Source organism: Micropterus salmoides, unplaced genomic scaffold, assembly GCF_014851395.1.
Source record: "Micropterus salmoides isolate LMB-PRFRI ecotype aquatic unplaced genomic scaffold, ASM1485139v1 Ms_hic_scaffold_7, whole genome shotgun sequence".
In the NCBI taxonomy this organism is placed as follows: Eukaryota; Metazoa; Chordata; class Actinopteri; order Centrarchiformes; family Centrarchidae; genus Micropterus; species Micropterus salmoides.
In genome coordinates, this window is record NW_024044459.1 from 15,195,650 (window position 1) to 15,214,082 (window position 18,433).

The following is an 18,433-nucleotide window of genomic DNA, read 5'->3' on the forward strand; positions in this document are numbered from 1 at the left end:
AGTAAGTGGTAAAATAATTCACAATCTGTATAAACAACATGTTTACTCTTGATTACTTTTACTTTACTCTGTGTTATTGCTACTTTTACTGAAGTTAAGAGTGAAAGAGTTGGCCTACTTCTTCCACCACTGCATGTAGGCATCTTGGTATAACTTTATGATTAATGTACAAAACACATGATTACAACTAACTGAACGTATGACGATTTATTGCAGATACATCATGAATTCCTGAAATAGTTGTGTGATTATTTAACACTTAATGGATCATCAATAACAAGTTACTTCTCATTTGAATTTGTTTATATTCCAAATGAGCAGAAATCCAGGTACATAGATATCAGGTGTATCAGATTCATGCATTTTAACAGTTTGATATTGAAGCTGTTTTTATCATCATAACATCTACATATTGCTGCATGACCCTGCTGTCAACAAAACAATCTCACAATTCACAATAAGATTTCTGACGGAATATTAATATACCCAGAGCTGCCCTGATTTGTACACCAGCACCTTCTAGAGGTTTTTCATTTGGTGGCATAGTTATGCATTACTTAAGCAGGTATTTTGTCCCAGCATCATTGTTGTTTAAGTAATTATTATATGTGGTTTGGGTTTGTCTTGACTACACAGATTATTTCTATATGTGGAGAAGTCAGCTGACGTTGCAGTTCTTCAATAAACCACGTTTAACCCTACTCAAGTGAACCAGAAAAAATGTGTTTCCGGTTGTTCTCAATGTGCAAACATGCACATTGGATGCATGCATACATACAAATCCTGTATATGTATACATGCAGATGAGTGATATGTAACCGTCCACTTCATGTATATAGTCATGTTAAATTAGGCATTCAAAATTTATTCCTTTGCACTATTTGTTTATAATTTACAGTTTGACTTTTATATACAGTGTTGTTGTTCATTGTTTGTATACACACCTGTTTTTTCACCTACTTGTATGTACATAGTAATTCTGTTCACCTTTATCTATGTTCAGCTTTGTTGCTTTTGGCTGTATGTCTATTTCTATCTACCTCTAAATTGTTCTTGGAACTGTGTGCAACACTGAGAGCAACATAAAGCTTACATTCCTTGTATGTGTACACATACTTAGCGAGTAAAGCTGATTCTGAATCTGAATTGAAACAAAGAAAAAACTACTGGTAGATAAAAAGCTTTTTTTTATTGGGAAGGATTATTTCTGACCCTTCCAACATAATCCACATTATATCCAAATACAACACACATTATGTAGCATTCACGAAACATACAGGTTTTTCTTATTTTTTTACATGTTATGTACATTTTTTAAAAAGTTTTACAGTAAGCTTATCTTTGAAAACATGAACAACATCCATTCATAATCACAAATTTCAATTTATCCATGCATATACAGTCTGGTATTTTCACACTACAATGTCATATACGTCACATTGTGTTTATCAAACAATTGCAGAATACTGTATATATATGTGTGGCATTGAGTATAAAAAATACAAAAAAAGACTGAGGATGTGCTAGTATGTTAGCTGGTATTCAACAGCGAGTGTACCTCATGACTGACATCCATAAATTCTCCTTTGTGCTTCGCTATTTTTCCTGGAATGTGTCGAGTACGGACACAAAGAAACACTAAGAGAACATCTTGGAAAAAGACATTCAGATGTATTGCCATCAAGCTGCCACGATATTGCAATTTTCCATTTTGCATTATTACGATATGTTGGGGTTTTTTTTATATTAAAGAAAGAGACGGTAAACTGAATTAACACAGGCACTTAATGAATCACTTGGCCTACCTAGGTTGCGCACGGTTTGACAAGTGAAACACACAGGTTTGCTCTGAAACACGGTGACCACCTTAAATCAGTTACAGTTAAGGGGACAAATACACATCTGTCACTACTGCACAATGAGGACTCCTCACTTTCTGCCGTTGAGAAAGGCGGAGGGGAAGAAGGCTCCTTCGCCGTCACTTCCTGGCGAGCCCCACGGGCTGTCTTCTCCACAGCTCATGTCCTCACAGGAGTCCTCGCTATGAGAGAAGAGGCGGCCATTATTACTCGATGCTGTGTTTAATCCACCCTCATATTATAATGAACTATTCTACTGCTGTTGTGGGAGCAATCTGTGTTCAAAACCCTTATTTCATCTTATTAGGTTTATCTTTCAACACTTATAAGTAACTAACAGCTAAAATAACTACAACTCAAATATGTCTAATCACCTTTTGTTGGCTGAGAAGGAAGAAACACAACAGAGGAAGCCTAATTACTGTGAGTACAACCTGAGCGGCAGCTAATTAAATATATCTGATAGATTCAATTGGACTTCACTTGCTACTGTCTTTAAAACTTTAAAAAAAAATGGACAGAAAGCCTGTTACAAACAAAAGAAGTGTGGCGCTTGACACCGGGGACTAATAGTCAGGGTATCTCAGGACAAACTTGCTACAATGCCCCTTTATTCTGCCACAATTTGGTAAAATATCAAGCACAAATATCAAATATTCAATGGTTCCAGCTTGTCAGACGTGACAACAGCTGCTTATCACTGTTTTGTATAAATGTAAAGTGAACATATCTGTTTATTGGACTGCTGATCGGACAAACAGACATGTGAAGACGTCAGCTTGGGTTCTGGGAAACTGCGATGGACATACTACACTCTTTTCATGGTCAGAGTGATACACTGACATATATATAAATTAAGGCTTAGGTTGGTAAGACTATCTTCTCCAGTACACATTTAACCATACATGGATTCAGTTCAACTCTAAAATGGAACTTTTTATTTTGTGAATTACTGTTAGCAGCTGTGTCTGACTCGTGAATTGGAGGACTCCATTCAGGAAGGACCACTTTGTTAATATCTCACTATCACAGCACAGCATATATTCAGTCAGACGAACTGCTGAATGAATGAAAAGAAAATACTGGACTATTAACCTCTCGCTGTCGCCCCAGCTCCCCTCAGGAATAGTTGGCAGACCAGGTACACTGAAATGATTGGCCTGGAGATTCTGTGCTGTTCTCCTGGACACGATCCAAACAAGCTTTTTGTTGTCTGGTTTGTTACATTCGCTTGAGCGGTATTCAGTCATGCACTCGGCCACAAGTTCCTTCCAGTGGAGCAGCTCGCTGTCGCTGATCTGCGAAGAAGACAAAGAGGAAACATTTGAGAGGCTGCAGGCAGAAAGTCTTCGAATATGCTGTCCTCAACAAGTCAAGTATTTTTACACCAACACGTGGTCAGGCTGTGATGCTGTCATGCCACCTTGTGCAGTTTCAACACAAGTATTTGTAATACAAAGAAAAGAAATGTAAGAAATGCTGGAACTGGAGGTGAAAAGAAATAAAACTTTAGCACATTAGCCATATGAGAGAATTAAGAGCAAACGATACTGATGAATAGAGAAAATAATCAGTTGCAGCCATACTCTTTTTATACCTTAAGATGTCTTTGGAACTGCTGCACAATCTTCAACAAGGTGTTGGACCGGAGGGCCTCAAACTCCTGAGCAATTAGGGACAGTGCCAGCACAGATGGCTGCGAACAAGAAAAAGAGCAGATGAATAAGTACCAGCACTCAAAATTAATGCTGCTATGCTGTGAAATGGTCGCCTGAGAACAATCCTTACTTTTGCTTTAGAGAAAACAAGCCGGCATAAGCAGGCTTTTAGCTGGGCTTCCAGTCTCCCAATGCTTGGGATCTCCTCCCTTAAAATATAGAGGGAATCCTAATGTGATCCTCCAGTACAAACCTCATAAAGCAGACTCTATTTGACCAACTCCATGAAAACTGGAGCAATGCATCAGTGATAGCAATAAACGTGAGCACAAAAAAAAAATGTTTACCTTCCAGCAGAGAGGGATGTGAAGGCTGAGTAGTAGAGGTGTAGAAAGGTTAAGGCTGTCACTACTTCTGGCTCCACACTCAGCTTCTCAGAGATGATCTTCTCCATACGACTGAGGTCTGACACAGTGAATTTGCTTTGGCTGATGCGAATGAGTTCATGTGTGGGTGAGACATTGCTCTCTTCTTCGATCATTTTGGCTGAAATGTGAAGACAGCAGACTCCAATACAGGGCAAGTGTTTGGGCTGCACCTGTCACAATAGCACAACAGTGAGAAGAGTGAGTCAACATGATTGAAGGTCAAACAAGGTCATTGTTGTTGCGCTTTCTTCTTACTGGTGGTCCAAAAGTGATACAAAAGTACGTTAAAGAAGTAGGTGGAGTTAAAAAATGACAACAGTACACAGATTCATGTCGTAGGTTGAAACAACATTAAATCTTTTGTTATATTCCTACCTTCATGATGGTGAGGAATCTGTCAAGCAAATTGACAGCTTGAACAAAGGTTTGGGTGCTGTAGCCAAAGAAACTGGTCAGGCCCCACAGTTCCTCCACTCTGGTGTCTCTACATTTCGCAGACACTCCACTGTGATTCTGAAAATGCACCATTATATAGACAGATAAACATCAGTGGAAATAGCATATATTTTTAGAAAACCCACATGCCTGCACAGACAGCCAAAAATATAAAATTGGGTCAGTGGGTCACCTCTGTGGAAGCCGACTCCATCAGCTTCAGGCCAGTCTCTCTGGGAAGAAAGTTGTACTCTTTCGCACAACACGACTTCAGCTCTTTCAGGAGTAAGCTGTCAATGGCTTGAAGATTCCTCATCCTTGAAAACAACATATTTCAGTGGTTCTGCCTGGCAATCACAGAGAGAATCAACAACAGTATGGCGCAGGGAAACAACTGTGGTCCCTACGAGTGTTACGAGTGAGGAGAAGAGGGCATTATGTCGTCTCCTAGACCACACCTACTGGGTGTCAGCTATCAGTGGAAGACCCCTCAAACGCCAAAACCCTACACATTCCTGATCTTATTTAATCATAATATTGTTGTTACAATATTACAAACTGGTTAAAGGGAATACTGTGTAAAAGGAATGTCCTTAAGTAAAATAATTAAACAAAAAAAAAATCAAAGTTAATGTTTACATGAGCTAAATGTCTACTGTCCAAGAGAAACTAACGTTAGGTCACGTAATCAATCATGACAGGGACGCTATTGCACATTTCAGAAGAAGTAGATTTAGAGTGTTAACTTGAAAATATGAAGTTAAGGTAAAACAACAATAAATGCCCAAAAAGCTGAAGGCGTCACAAACCCACATAACGGCAATGTTAGATAGCTTAACGTTAGCTTTCCTGCCAGCGAAAATCAACAACCCGTCGTCTTACCTTGCCCAGAAGCCACCGACGTGCAGGATAATAACAGCGCTGCAACTTAGCTATACGTCTCAGTCCATCATGTTTGCATTGTGATTATGATGATGATCGGAAAATGATAAAAACAAGATCCTTGTTCCCTGCTACAAAAAGAGGGTCCGCCCTGAATTAACAAACAACCGCTGACCTACTTGCAAACGACAATGACCATCATGCACCACTGGAAACGCCTTCAGCGTTACGTCTTAATAAACTGAAGGAAGACAGCGGATGTCGATTGTTTCAAAGCGTTGGCGCTAATGTTGATTTTGCCCTCATTTTGATGTCAGCTTTACTCAACCAAAGGCTCGACTAACCTGTCAGATCAGACAATGTTAAGTATGTTAAGTATTAGCGCCAAAATACACCAAATCACAGATAGCATAACGTTAGCTAGGACTTAGCCAGGGTTGCTGTTTCCATGGTGATGAAACTACGTTTAACGACAGTACTACTTACTAGCACGCTACTGATTTTAGCTAATCTAAGTTAGCACTTTAATTGTTTGCTAGACCAACAGCTTGATTACTAATGTGAACAGATATGTCATCTGGGTTTCAACCCTCCGACCCTCGGAGTGTTGAGCTTTCCAGCAATAATCACGTTTTACAAGTTGAATCTCCATCGAAACACACAAGAAAAACACAAGCAGCAGCAGGAAAAACTGGTAAGCTAAGCTAAGGTAACATTAGAGGGGGTATCCGTTAGCTAACTAACTAAGAGGACAGTTTTGTTAACATTATTATTAAATTGTTCAGTTCCTAGAGTCATTTGTTGGTCTTTCTTTACAGAGACACATGACGCCTCTCCTCGGCTGAGATTTAACAGCCTAACACTGGATGAACTGAGGTAACTTAACTTGCTAAAACTAACAAGGCAGTCTGCATACACGTGATGCCAAAATGTTTTGTAACAATTTACTCATTTAAGCTAAACCCCAACTCAATGAGCTGCCACTGCTTTAGCTCAAGATTTTTTTTTATGTGTCAATCCAAAAGATAGCATGTTGAAGTGAGAACTCTAATAGCAAACGTGGTTATTAAGGTCAAGGTTCATTTATATGTAATTTTACATCACAGAGTTGAACAATTAAATGTAAGTTGTAGTCGCTTCACACTACACGCACATAGAACACAGGAAAATTACACAATGTATCAATTACTAATGAACATATAATTAAATACCTATACATGTATACACACAGAAAGACAGACACAAAACTTGTAACAGAGAATAAACAATAGAATCAAAATGAAACCAAAATAACACCCAGACTATACCTAGTGTACGTTCCTCCATTCAAACTGTAAGCAATGATCTGACCTCTGAATGCCCCTCTTGTTTTTGTTTACTTGATTTTTAAAGGAAGGCTGTTCCATGGTGCTATGACATCACTATAAAGTATACCTTCCATCCCTCCTAATTACATTTTTTTTACAGTGAGGAGCTTGACAGGCGCACCAAGGAAACCCAGAGGCTTCAGGAAGAGGTGGAACATGCAACCAAACTGACCTTGGAGAGATTTGGCTGCACATACGGCATTAAAAGCCCACATGGACAAAGCTGCCACAACCACAGGTTTATTGTCTGTGAGTACCAGCGGCGTCAGTAGCCAGACTGATGAAAAAATGTATGTGTTAAGAAATTGGTCAGGTGAATAATCAGGCCAGTATCTGGCATTTGAGATAATTAGCGTGCGAAATTACGTCCCTTCTGACAATCTGATATTGATTTCACTCTTCACAGCACCCACATTGTGACACAAAGATGGAAAACCACCCCGAGTGGTAAAGCTGAAGGTTCATCTCAGTTATCTACGTGATTTGGTTTCGGAAAAAGATCTAAATCACTGGACTAGATTTGTAGGGGAAAATCACTATTGAAAGATATCTTTAAAAAGAAATCGAAACAAGCAGAAGCCCAGCATATGTTACTGTTACACAAAGACATGTTTCACCAATCCCTAACTTTAACAACACAGTAAATATTTTAAACTTCCTTTGCTCCTTTTGGCAGGTGATTCACCTGGGGATTGCACCATTCTTTCAACCCACCAACAGGCAGTGGCTCAGTCCCTGGTCTGTGATCTGGATAGTTTAAACCAAGGGGTGGCCCAAAAAGATATCACCTCTCCTGGAAAGGAGGTGTTGGAGAGTGCAATCGATGACTGCCTGCACCAGTTGTCTGACTTGCAGCTCAACAAGGTTCCTACTTTTATTTCAAATATGAATTTATTCATTTGGTACACTCTAAATTATTTAATTGGTAATGATTTCTCTATGTAATGTAGTATTTTACCCTTTCAAACACAGTCACATGATCAACCTGATCAAGAGACATTCAGTGTTGACAAAGCCATTGTGAACCTGCAGAATAAGTTGCATGGAGTCCAGATGGAGAAGGACGTCCTGTCTGACCTCAGGTGAACACACTGAGAAAATTATACTTCTGTAAAGAAAGTGTTCACTTTGACCCACAGATCTTTTTATTTGCAGATTGAAGGATTCGCAGAAACACGTCATTCAGATGGAAAAGATGCTGTGCATGTTGGAAGAGCTCCAAAACATCAAAAGGGCCGGGGACCAGAAGCTGCAGGAGACAGAGGATGAGGCTTTGGCGCTTAACTGGAAAGTAGAGACATTGGAAAGAAACATGAAGGAGATGTACTCTTCACTGTTATCTCACGAGAAACAATGTGGACACAACTCCATCACCAGTCCAAACGTCGCTGCTAGTTCAAGACAGCTTTTCCCGTCTGCTGAGTTAACTGAGAATTTTATCGATGAGACAGAGAAGCTACAGGAGAGACCTTTTTTGGTAAGTACTAGAAGTCAGTTATGGATCACGTTCAGTGTATTTTGGACTTCAACTTATACTTTTTCTCCTATTTTGTCTGATTGTTTTTTTTCATCTGTTTGATGGCAGTCACTAGAACATCTGAGAAGTGAAGAATCCAGTGGAGTAAATAAGCAAAAAGAAAGGTAATTTAATGTAGAGCTGCAATCATTAGAAACAGAAAATGAATCCGCAACTATTTTGAAAATCGATTAATCGTTCCAGCCAAATATTCTTTTAGGTTTCCGCTTCTTAAAAGTGAGGATTTGCTACTTTACTTTGTCATATATGATTGCAGTGCACTTGTTTTGTTGATCTGATAAAAACAGAAATTTGAAGGCAACACGTTGTAAATCATAAACTGCATTTTTCAGGATTGTTTGACATTTTAGAGACGAAACTAAAGTTAATGGAGAAAGAAATTGTCAGATTAATCAAACATTAACATAATAGTTCATTGCAATTCCATATTTTAATGTTTACATATTAAAAATAATAAAAGGTGTTTTTTATGTCGTGTGTGTGGATCAACTATTTGAGTTCATTGCTTAAATAAAGGATCTGTAGGTAAACGGGTTATCAAGGGGTTTCACCAGTTAACCATCAGTTATCATCAAGCACCAGTCACCTCAGTGTTACAGGCAGAACTTTAATTTTTTTTGTCAACGGACCACAACAGCAACTCATAGCCAAACTAAGTTCTTGTCAGTCAACATAGTTACATTATTTTGCATTACTTTTTGTATTGTTTTTTTTACTTCATATTGGATCTTATCTGCTGCGCTCCATTGTACATCATGCCTAAAGTAAAAAAAGGATATGTCTGCCATAACAGGGTTATTAAGAACTCTTCACATTGCTTTGTCATAGAATGGAAGACCTGATTGCAAGTCTTGGCCAGGAGATGGCACTGTTGACTGACAAACTGAGCTCATCAAAAAACAACAGCGTCAGTTTAAGTGTCAAGTTGGAGCTGTTAAAGTAAGTATTATTCCCAAATCATTTTGTACCTGTATTATCCGACAGTGTTTGCAGTATGAGACCATTTACTTAAATGGTCAGACAATGTTATCTCTATGCTCAGGAAACTTGCAGAGAGACAGACTTCACTGCACCAGTGTCAGGTCATTGAACTTGAGTCAACCCTCTCCATCCATAAAGATAAGGTAAAGAAGGAACATTCATTTTTATCCACTTCACAAGATGTATCGGTCTGTGAGACCAAAGTGGTTTGGATGTTAGACAAACCCAACAGCCCCCACTTGAACCTAACAGGAATGTGCTGGTCTTACTTACATTTCAACTGTGGTTATGAATGTATTAAATGTGAAGAAGCAACACTAATACACCTGTATGAATGAAAACTAAAATTTGTTTTTTATTTGGTTTGTGAATATAATTTGTCACATTGCAGGTTTGTTGCCTGGAGCAGCAGCTCATCCAGGCTCAGTCCCAGCTGGTGGATGCACAAAGACAGAGAGAGCGATCTTTACAACTCTCAGAGGAGCTTCAGTCCCAGCTTGGCCAACTTAAGGTGCTGTACCATGAATGTGAAACCAGCATTGTGTCTCTCTCTGCTGTAATCCTACCCATAGTCTTCATATAGATGAATGTGCGCATTGAAGTGGAAACTGAAGTAGCCTAATTATGATGGAGTTGTGTAAAGAGCTGGAGGTGTGTGATCTGATGGTGAAAAAGCTTAAGGAGCTGGTGGGAACAGTCACAGAGGTTTGCCAAATGTTTACTAACTTAGACTACTACTTAAACTGACTGCCTGCCTATCCTACTAATGTTCACTATACATGTATTCTCAGTGGGGGCTTCTACATCATTTTGTGATCATCTTCTTATTTTTATATTGTCCATTCTAGTGTAGTTATTGATGCTGCACAAATTGATGTGCCAATAGTTCAGAAAAGTCCCCCAGTAGGCAGTCTATATCCCCCAACCCTGATGTGCACATTGACATTAGGTTTGGGCAGTGTAAGAACTGCACTGCAGGAAAATGTGGATCTACTCATTTCCAATAAAAACACAAAAACCTGTCGGAATCCGCTAGTAGCTCTGGTTACCTGTTGATCACTCAATCCTTGTACATTTTAAGTGGCTCATGTCCTTCTGAAGTACCTACACCTATTAATTCAGGTGGCAATGTTACCATTTGACTCTCTACACTGTGTCTCCATGTGAGTGTGTCCAGTGAGGTGTTACTTCTAGTGTAACAGAAGGGTTAAAAACATGGTTGGTCAGTCAACCATCCAAGAACATGTCAAGCCAGTTTCTCCCATCATTTAGATCATATGTCTTCACACTGTCAAAATGATTATTCTTTTTTTAAATAGTCAGTATGCCTCCTGCTTTATCCTCCAGAGGTGCGGTAAGCAGCAGCAGTGTGAGCTCCAGGAGGAGGTAAAGGCCCTGAGAGGACAACTGGAGGTGGCCATGGAGCACCTCCGCAGAGGTGGGGAGGAGAAGACCTGCCTACAGGCCCTGCTGGAGCAGAGGGTCCAGGACGGGAGGAAATCCCAGGAACTCCTGGAGGAGAAAAACAGGGAACTCCAGCTCATGCAGCAAGAAGCCCATCATGTAATAAACAACAGATCATGCATAATGCAGTAATAGGTTTTTGAAACATACCATTTAGATTTTATATAAACCATGATCCGGTAATCATTTGCCCGTTTTTATGGTTCATTGAAATTAAGCTTAACTGATTTTTCCAGCATCTTGCCAAGTTGGAAGAGGCCCAGAGACGGTGCCAGACACTGCATGCAGAAGGAGAGACGCTGAGGCTGAAGCTGGATGAAGGCGAGAAGATGATGGATATTCTCAGGTTGCAGGTGGAGAGCAGCACCGTTATGATAGTGCAGCACAGGCGCACCATCGACAACCTTCACCAGGAGAACAGCCTCCTCAGCAATCAGCTAAACCAGCACAAGCTGGAGAGTCAGCAGCTCAAGGTCAGGCGTATGGCAGAAAATGTAAATGATTAGATCACTGAAGACAAACTTTTACTTATCAAGCCTTCAGATTTTATTAATTAAATTAATTTATTTTTTATTCACTCTCATACCCCACCTATATCATCACTAACCTCCCTCTCTTTGTCTCTCGTCCTTTCTCTTACACCCTATGCCGATTAGACTGAGTTAGACCAGCACAAGTCAGACCTGGCTGCTGCAGAGCACGAGAGGCGGCAGCTACAGGCCTCTGTGGCTGAACAAAGTCACCATGTCAGGGAGGAAACTCTGGAGAAACAGCAGCTCACCACCTTACTGGAGCTCCAGCGCGTGCAGTTACTCACCCTCACTAGTGAGCTGAGCTTTACTGAAAGTGCATCACCACACAGGAGATGAATATCTATCATATGAACAAAACCATGGTTATGTGAACCAACCCAACTGTATTTCCCTCACTATCATGCCTGGTTGTTTACATGACCTCATGGGATTATTCAGACACATTAATCATCAACACAGTAGCATGTATACCCACCAGCATCTAACAAACTGTATTCAGATTTGACCAGGAGTTTTCCCAGGAGATGTCCAACAATTAAATACATATATATGCACACAGCCTTACATAAATACATATATGAACATAATATACAAATATAAACAAACATAACCAAAGTACAACAAAAAGGCCATACATGAATGTATTCATTTGGTTGTCCTACTTCAAAAGGAAATGCTCGTGTTTTTTGTTAAGTAGCACATAATATAATATTCCATGTGGATGAAGTCAAGCATCCAGCTCGAGGACTTCTCTTACCTCCAAACTGCAAACTAGTGTAAACTAGTGCTTTCATTCAACAGGAGTTGCACAGTGCGGTTTCTAGAAAGAGTTCAGCTGTGGCATTTTTTTGCCAAATCAAATGATCTTCTTGTCCTGCTGTGTTTTAAAAAAACAAAGAACCATGTTTGGTATGTTTTCACTGTCAACCAAGCCCTTCTATTGTTGTGTGTTTTACTTATGTGTTAAAAGTGTGTTTCTCTTGGTGGATGTAATGCATGTGTTTGTGTGGGCACAATTTCAGAGGAGCACAAAGAGCTGCAGCAGCTGCACAGCTGTAAGAACGAGGAGCACAAGGGTGTGGTGCTAAAGCTTCAGAGCCAGCTAAGGATCGCCCATGACGAGCTGGACCACGCCAGGAGCACCTTGAGCACCCTGGAAGGAGCTGATGGACACGGTTAGATAATTTAAGCTGAGACTTAATGAAAAGATCTCATGTACAAAGACACATCTGAGGAAGATCCTCAGATTTACATGCAATCTGTGGTCAAGTGGGCAGATAACAGTGAATTACTTTGCATCATAATGAAATCTAGGAATGCAGACAACTCTTGCACAGAAAAAAAAATCCTCCTTCCAGTCTGAGAGATATCATCTGTATAACTATATGTGCAAAGTCTGTCCAAGATTAAAGCTCCGTGATTCATGTTCTTGATATATTATGTGCATGATGTTCGTTCTCACTTGATCCCCTCCCTGTCCTCTTTCTTCTATCTTTGAGTCGCTTTGTGTTGTGGGTTTCTCTCCATCTCAGGCCTCCTACTAGCCTTGGACATGCAGAAGAAGATCACTGCCAGGAGAGAGGAGATCGACTCTCTGCAGGGCAAAATCAAACATTTAGAGGAGACCATAGAGAAGCTTCAGCAGGTGAAAAACTTGATGCACCACTGTTTGTGTAGTTAAACAAGAACAGTTTATGTTACTCAAGAATACTAGTTACTAATAATAGTAACTAGTAATTTACCTTTATTTCTAGTACAATTTTTATTTTATTTTTCATTAATGCTTCACTTTTGACAAAAAATAGATTTAGCAACATTTGTTCCATTTTCCTTATCGACTCTCCACCGTCCTGTCCAGGAGAAGCGCTACCAGAGCCTGGAGCACCTGCGTCAGCTCCAGCAGCTTACCTCCGTAAGGGAGGAGAAGAGACAGCTAGGCAGTGAGCTGGAGGCCATTCGCTCTAAAGATAAACAGTTAAGGGACCGGATCAGCCAGCTGGAGGTGATCCTTCACAAGGTGGTGCTCATTTACACTTTATTCTAGTCATTATAAACTGCTCAAAAAAATAAAGGGAACACGAAATAATCTCATTAAATACTCTTTTCTTTACATTGTTGAATGTGCTGACAACAAAATCACAAAAATTATCAATGGAAATCACATTTATCAACCTATGGAGGTCTGGATTTGGAGTCACACTCAAAATCAAAGTGGAAAACCACCCTACACCGATCCAAATTTGATGTAATGTTCTTAAAACAAGTCAAAATGAGGCTCAGTGGTGTGTGTGGCCTCCACGTGCCTGTATGACCTCCCTACAACACCTGGGCATGCTCCTGATGAGGTGGGGGATGGTCTCCTGAGGGATCTCCTCCCAGACCTGGACTAAAGCATCCGTCAACTCCTGGACAGTCTGGTGCAACGTGGCGTTGGTGGATGTAGCGAGACATGATGTCCCGGATGTGCTCAATTGGATTCAGGTCTGGGGAACGGGCGGGCCAGTCCATAGTATCAATGCCTTCCTCTTGCAGGAACTGCTGACACACTTCAGCCACATGAGGTCTAGCATTGTCTTGCATTAGGAGGAACCCAGGACCAACCGCACCAGCATATGGTCTCACAAGGGGTCTGAGGATCTCATCTCGGTACCTAATGGCAGTCAGGCTACCTCTGGCGAGCACATGGAGGGCTGTGCGGCTCTCCAAAGAAATGCCACCCCACACCATTACTGACCCACCGCCAAACCAGTCATGCTGGAGGATGTTCTCCACGGCGTCTCCAGACTCTGTCACATGTGCTCAGTGTGAACCTGCTTTCATCTGTGAAGAGCACGGTGTTGGGCTGTAAGCACAACCCCCACCTGTGGACGTCGGGCCCTCATACCACCCTCATGGAGTCTGTTTCTGACCGTTTGAGCAGACACATGCACATTTGTGGCCTGCTGGAGGTCATTTTGCAGGGCTCTGGCAGTGCTCCTCCTGCTCCTCCTTGCACAAAGGCGGAAGTAGCGGTCCTGTGGCTGGGTTGTTGTCCTCCTACGGCCTCCTCCACGTCTCCTGATGTACTGGCCTGTCTCCTGGTAGCGCCTCCATGCTCTGGACACTACGCTGACAGACACAGCAAACCTTCTTGCCACAGCTCGCATTGATGTGCCATCCTGGATGAGCTGCACTACCTGAGCCACTTGTGTGGGTTGTAGACTCCGTCTCATGCTACCACTAGAGTGAAAGCACCGCCAGCATTCAAAAGTGACCAAAACATCAGCCAGGAAGCATAGGAACTGAGAAGTGGTCTGCAGAACCACTCCTTTATTGGGGGTGTCTTTCTAATTGCCTATAATTTCCACCTGTTGTCTTTTCCATTTGCACAACAGCATGTGAAATTGATTGTCAATCAGTGTTGCTTCCAAAGTGGACAGTTTGATTTCACAGGAGTGTGATTGACTTGGAGTTACATTGTGTTGTTTAAGTGTTCCCTTTATTTTTTTTGAGCAGTGTATTACCACCAAAAGAGAGATGCTGTTTAGAGAAGCCTGGATAAGATGGTGACTGACCAAGAACATTACACATCAATATTTTTTGAAGAATAATGAACAATGAAGATTACAAATTTACAAAAAAATTAGTACTAAAATATAAAGTCTTAAAAGTGCATGGTCATTGCTGACCATGAACAGCAACGTCAGCCGTTTGTGCCCAGTTTGTGAGATTTGTTGCATTTCATTTTCAATACTCTTCAAGACTCTAATAAAGGCATAAAATGTCTAATACATAATTATTTAAAATAATATACAGTTAGAAAAGGTATTACACATGGGCTCATAATTAGCAACTGTCTTAAAACAGAAACATTAATATCTGAATAACTCCAGAGGGTTACTATCTTTTAATTTTGCAAGTTTTGGCGTCACTTTTCCCCAAAACAGCTGTTATCTCTCAGAACAAGTTAAAAACAAATCTAAAAAAAAACCTTATCAGTCCTGTTCTATCTCTGTTTGTGTGTCCGTAACTGTGTTATGGTTTCATATGCTCTGTATATTCCCAAAGATGTCAGAGAAATTTACAGACTGTCAAGATTTCATCCAGCTGCAGGAGCAGGACTTTTTCCGTCTCAAACTCCAACATGCCCTGGACTTGAAGGTAGAGCTGATTACATACAAAGAATCTTTTTGTAACAGGGACGTTATGACATTATCCACCCTATACACAGTATACTTATATGTAGAAATATGTAATGCTTATGCAAGGCTGTTCTCTTGTCATCATGCATGTTTGATTAGAATGTCTTGATCTAGTCAGACTTACTCTCTGACCTTCAGTTTTAATGGGAACTGAGCACCCTCCAACAAAACTTGATTTATAACAAGTTTTATCTACTCTGGAGGAGCTTCAAGGTCAGAATTTGAACACACCTCTGAACGTACCTCCACTTGACCTGGACTTCCCATCACCAGCTGTACTCACCACTCCACCTTCTTCCCAGCACGCCTCCAACACACAGATTACGGTACAGTCAGGAACTCCCTACATCTCTCCTGTCTCCTACGGTTCCAGCCCGTCAAGTACATGTGTGAATCATTGTTTATTTGCTACACAGACACAAGCTCAGCACTTCTGCTGGGCTTTAAAATCAAAAGCATACGAAATTTTACATTCCTGTGGCAAGGAGGAAAGCTTACTGTAAATCATTTCAACACAGCCACAGTATTATACAGTCACAGTGCTAATACAGAGTTATGTGTTCTTACTGCATGATAAAAAAGATCTTGTTGTCACAGAAAGTGATTTTGTGAGATTGCCCTGTAGTCTGTAGTTCCTGTTCAAATGCAAACTAATCAGACCAGCAACTTATAAGATATTGGCATGACCGCAGCAGCTCATTGACATTGCTCTCCTCTTCTGGCTGCTGAAATCAAAGAGGCAGCAGGAGAGCCCCGCCCGGGAGCTCAGGTCTCTCGTCAGAGAGCTGCGAGGAGTGATTTCGGAGAACTGCAGACCACACACAGACACCAGCGCCGCTGCCGGCAGCAGGAGGAGGTCTGCACCGGAGAGAGTACACCGAACCACATTGTACGTCTGGCTGTATTCCCACACACTGCAGGATTAGCTTCGTTCTTAGGCTAGTTCAGGGTGCATATGAAAATCATGTGATGCTACTAAGTGAGCGGGAAGTCAGTGGAGAGGAGGAGGAGGAGGAGGAGGGATCCATATATGAGTGCCTTCATTTACCACACGGTGTTTTACTGCTTGTGCTGTAATACACTATTAAAAGAATAGAAAAGCTGTTGTCCTTGTTTAAAGACTCTTTAGTGTCTAAGTTATCTGTTAAAGACTCCTGGACTGTGATATGTTCTTGTGCAATGTCTCACCCTTTTTAATATTCCTCTGCCTCCTACAGCAACGCTGACAAGGCTGAAGAAGTAAAAGCTGGCTCCAGATTTAGAAGAAAAACCTGCGGCAGGTAGGGAGCGCACCCAAACCTGACCAATTCTGTTTTTGTTCGGATGCTTTGAGCATGACTTGCCATGAGGCTGCAAGATGGTCACACCATCACACCATGACCTTTTACTCCCTCATGCAACATGCAAGGAGCCGCAAAGTGCTGCAGGCTGTGTAATGTGATGTAATGAGTGTCTGTCTGTGCATACAGCGAGCCACTTTTCCTGAAGACAGCTGAGCTCAACGGGAAAACAATCAACAAATCCTTCGGTGAGAGTGAGTTTTCATAACTACTCTATTCAGTTTATTGTTACTGCCATGACAAATGCAGTGCTCATCTGCCATACAACACAAGATTGAAACATTAATTAATTAGTCGATCAATAAAAAAATAAAACTCTTTTTGTAGTTGATTTTATTAATTTTTTTTAACATAACTGGAAACTATTTTCTCTTTCCAGCTTGTCAAGTGTTAGATTATTTATTAGTTTCAGTATCTTATTTGTGGTCAATATCATTATATAATTCTGTAACATATACATAATGACTTTTCTAGGCTGCGTTATATCAACTGCAGCGAGGTACACGTCCTCCCCACAGCTGCTCTCACTGGGCCGCAGGTCACCCGTCCACTTACTCCTGACCTCCGACCCAAACAGCCAACAGTGACCGTCACGACACGACACAACAGACCCGGGGCTCCTCTCATCAGTAAGTTGTTAATGTTGTAAATCACATATACACAGTTTATCATATCTCTCATTTAACTTTGCGTTAGAGAAAAACATCTTCTGTGTGCAGTGATTAGAAGAGGTCTTAATGAGTTGAAGATACTGTATCAGCTGTATATTACTATATCATGCTGTATATAAACTGAGAAGGAAAGCTGAAGAACAAGCAAAAGTCAAATACTAACAGTGGAATAATAACAAATGATAAGACAGACAGTTGTCCGAGGATGTAATGGGTCAATCCATTTCAACAGTAGAGGTTCCCTTGTGTCCTTCAGCAGCACACAGACTTCATAGTTTTCATAAAATTATGTAAATGTTATTGATTGATCATAATTGCTGTAAATCCATTCCCAATTTATTTAATTACTTCACGTTTTGTCTTTCAGAAAGCTCCTTTTGTATTTTGAAAGGCTCCCCAGATGAAGTTATCAAAGGATGGTTTTGTCAAATAAAATCACTAATCAGGTGTATTTTACGTAATTTATTGTTTAAATAAAAAAGTATTTTTGAATATGTGTTTGAGTTGTTGTTTCACACCAGGAATTATGTCAAATTCATATACAGTAAATTGATATTTTGCACACTGTGTGTTTATCGTCTATTTGCTTACATTTACTACACAGTGTAACAAGCGTGATACAAATAGGGAGGAATCATTCATGCAGCGTCTACATTGGCTGTTCAGGTTAACTTTTATGCACCCAGTAAACATACGACTTTACACACTTATGTACTTATCCAGGGTTCCTTGTATGGAAAAACTTCCTTTTTCTTCTTCAGAAAAAAGATTATTCAGAAACTGCAGCGAGAACAAGTGACCTCTTGCAGACACACTTCTCCTTTTGCTCTTCTTTGTTCAGTGTTCAGCTTTGAACAGCATTTCCTGTATACACATGCTGTGAAACTCGTACACTGGTCTTTTGAAACCCCTCCTCTAAATGTATGGTCTTCACTAATAGCCTTGGCATTGGTATTCTACTGTGTATTACACAACTCCTGACATCTAAGGTTACATTCATACATCTGTTTCATTTCCTCATTCTGTCAACAAACTACCTGTTTCACGTGGTTAATGGATGGGAAGGGGCCATGAATTGTCTGGAGATTTGGTGGCAG

At 40.6% G+C, this 18,433-nt stretch overlaps 2 protein-coding genes across 6 annotated transcripts; one reads left to right on the plus strand and one right to left on the minus strand.

Moving 5' to 3' along the window:
- Positions 1–1,170: 1,170 nt before the first annotated feature.
- Positions 1,171–5,397, minus strand: LOC119892496 (cyclin-G2-like). Its single transcript, XM_038704765.1, has 8 exons — positions 5,263–5,397; positions 4,574–4,727; positions 4,321–4,458; positions 3,865–4,115; positions 3,648–3,726; positions 3,457–3,555; positions 2,955–3,157; positions 1,171–2,041 (listed from the first exon to the last, which is right to left on the minus strand). The coding sequence occupies exons 2-8, from the start codon at positions 4,709–4,711 to the stop codon at positions 1,930–1,932; spliced, it is 1,020 nt and encodes a 339-aa protein (XP_038560693.1). The 5' UTR covers positions 4,712–4,727; positions 5,263–5,397; the 3' UTR covers positions 1,171–1,929.
- Positions 5,398–5,520: 123 nt separating this feature from the next.
- On the plus strand, positions 5,521–17,828 carry LOC119892494 (coiled-coil domain-containing protein 158-like). Of its 5 annotated transcripts, none has more exons than XM_038704760.1 (23): positions 5,521–5,956; positions 6,081–6,138; positions 6,730–6,878; positions 7,306–7,493; positions 7,602–7,711; positions 7,785–8,106; positions 8,215–8,270; positions 8,995–9,105; positions 9,209–9,290; positions 9,539–9,658; positions 10,495–10,710; positions 10,848–11,084; positions 11,268–11,436; positions 12,167–12,319; positions 12,677–12,789; positions 13,003–13,161; positions 15,192–15,284; positions 15,529–15,651; positions 16,063–16,214; positions 16,543–16,605; positions 16,795–16,859; positions 17,140–17,294; positions 17,704–17,828. In XM_038704760.1, the coding sequence occupies exons 1-22, from the start codon at positions 5,833–5,835 to the stop codon at positions 17,250–17,252; spliced, it is 2,976 nt and encodes a 991-aa protein (XP_038560688.1). In that variant the 5' UTR covers positions 5,521–5,832; the 3' UTR covers positions 17,253–17,294; positions 17,704–17,828. The 5 variants fall into 5 exon arrangements, with proteins under 5 accessions (XP_038560688.1, XP_038560690.1, XP_038560689.1 ...); XM_038704762.1 differs by having other exon boundaries at positions 16,795–16,853; XM_038704761.1 differs by having other exon boundaries at positions 15,532–15,651.
- Positions 17,829–18,433: the final 605 nt, after the last annotated feature.

Bases quoted from the DNA above. Each gene is read 5' to 3' on its own strand.
- LOC119892496 (XM_038704765.1), bottom strand. From the start codon at position 4,711: ATGTTGTTTTCAAGGATGAGGAATCTTCAAGCCATTGACAGCTTACTC. The intron at 4,459-4,573 runs GTGACCCACTGA...GTGCATTTTCAG, and splicing joins TGGAGTCGGCTTCCACAGAG to AATCACAGTGGAGTGTCTGC. The intron at 2,042-2,954 runs GTTAATAGTCCA...CTTCTCTCATAG, and splicing joins AGCTGGGGCGACAGCGAGAG to CGAGGACTCCTGTGAGGACA.
- LOC119892494 (XM_038704760.1), top strand. From the start codon at position 5,833: ATGTCATCTGGGTTTCAACCCTCCGACCCTCGGAGTGTTGAGCTTTCC. The intron at 9,106-9,208 runs GTAAGTATTATT...CTCTATGCTCAG, and splicing joins GTCAAGTTGGAGCTGTTAAA to GAAACTTGCAGAGAGACAGA. The intron at 16,860-17,139 runs GTGAGTTTTCAT...TGACTTTTCTAG, and splicing joins CAACAAATCCTTCGGTGAGA to GCTGCGTTATATCAACTGCA.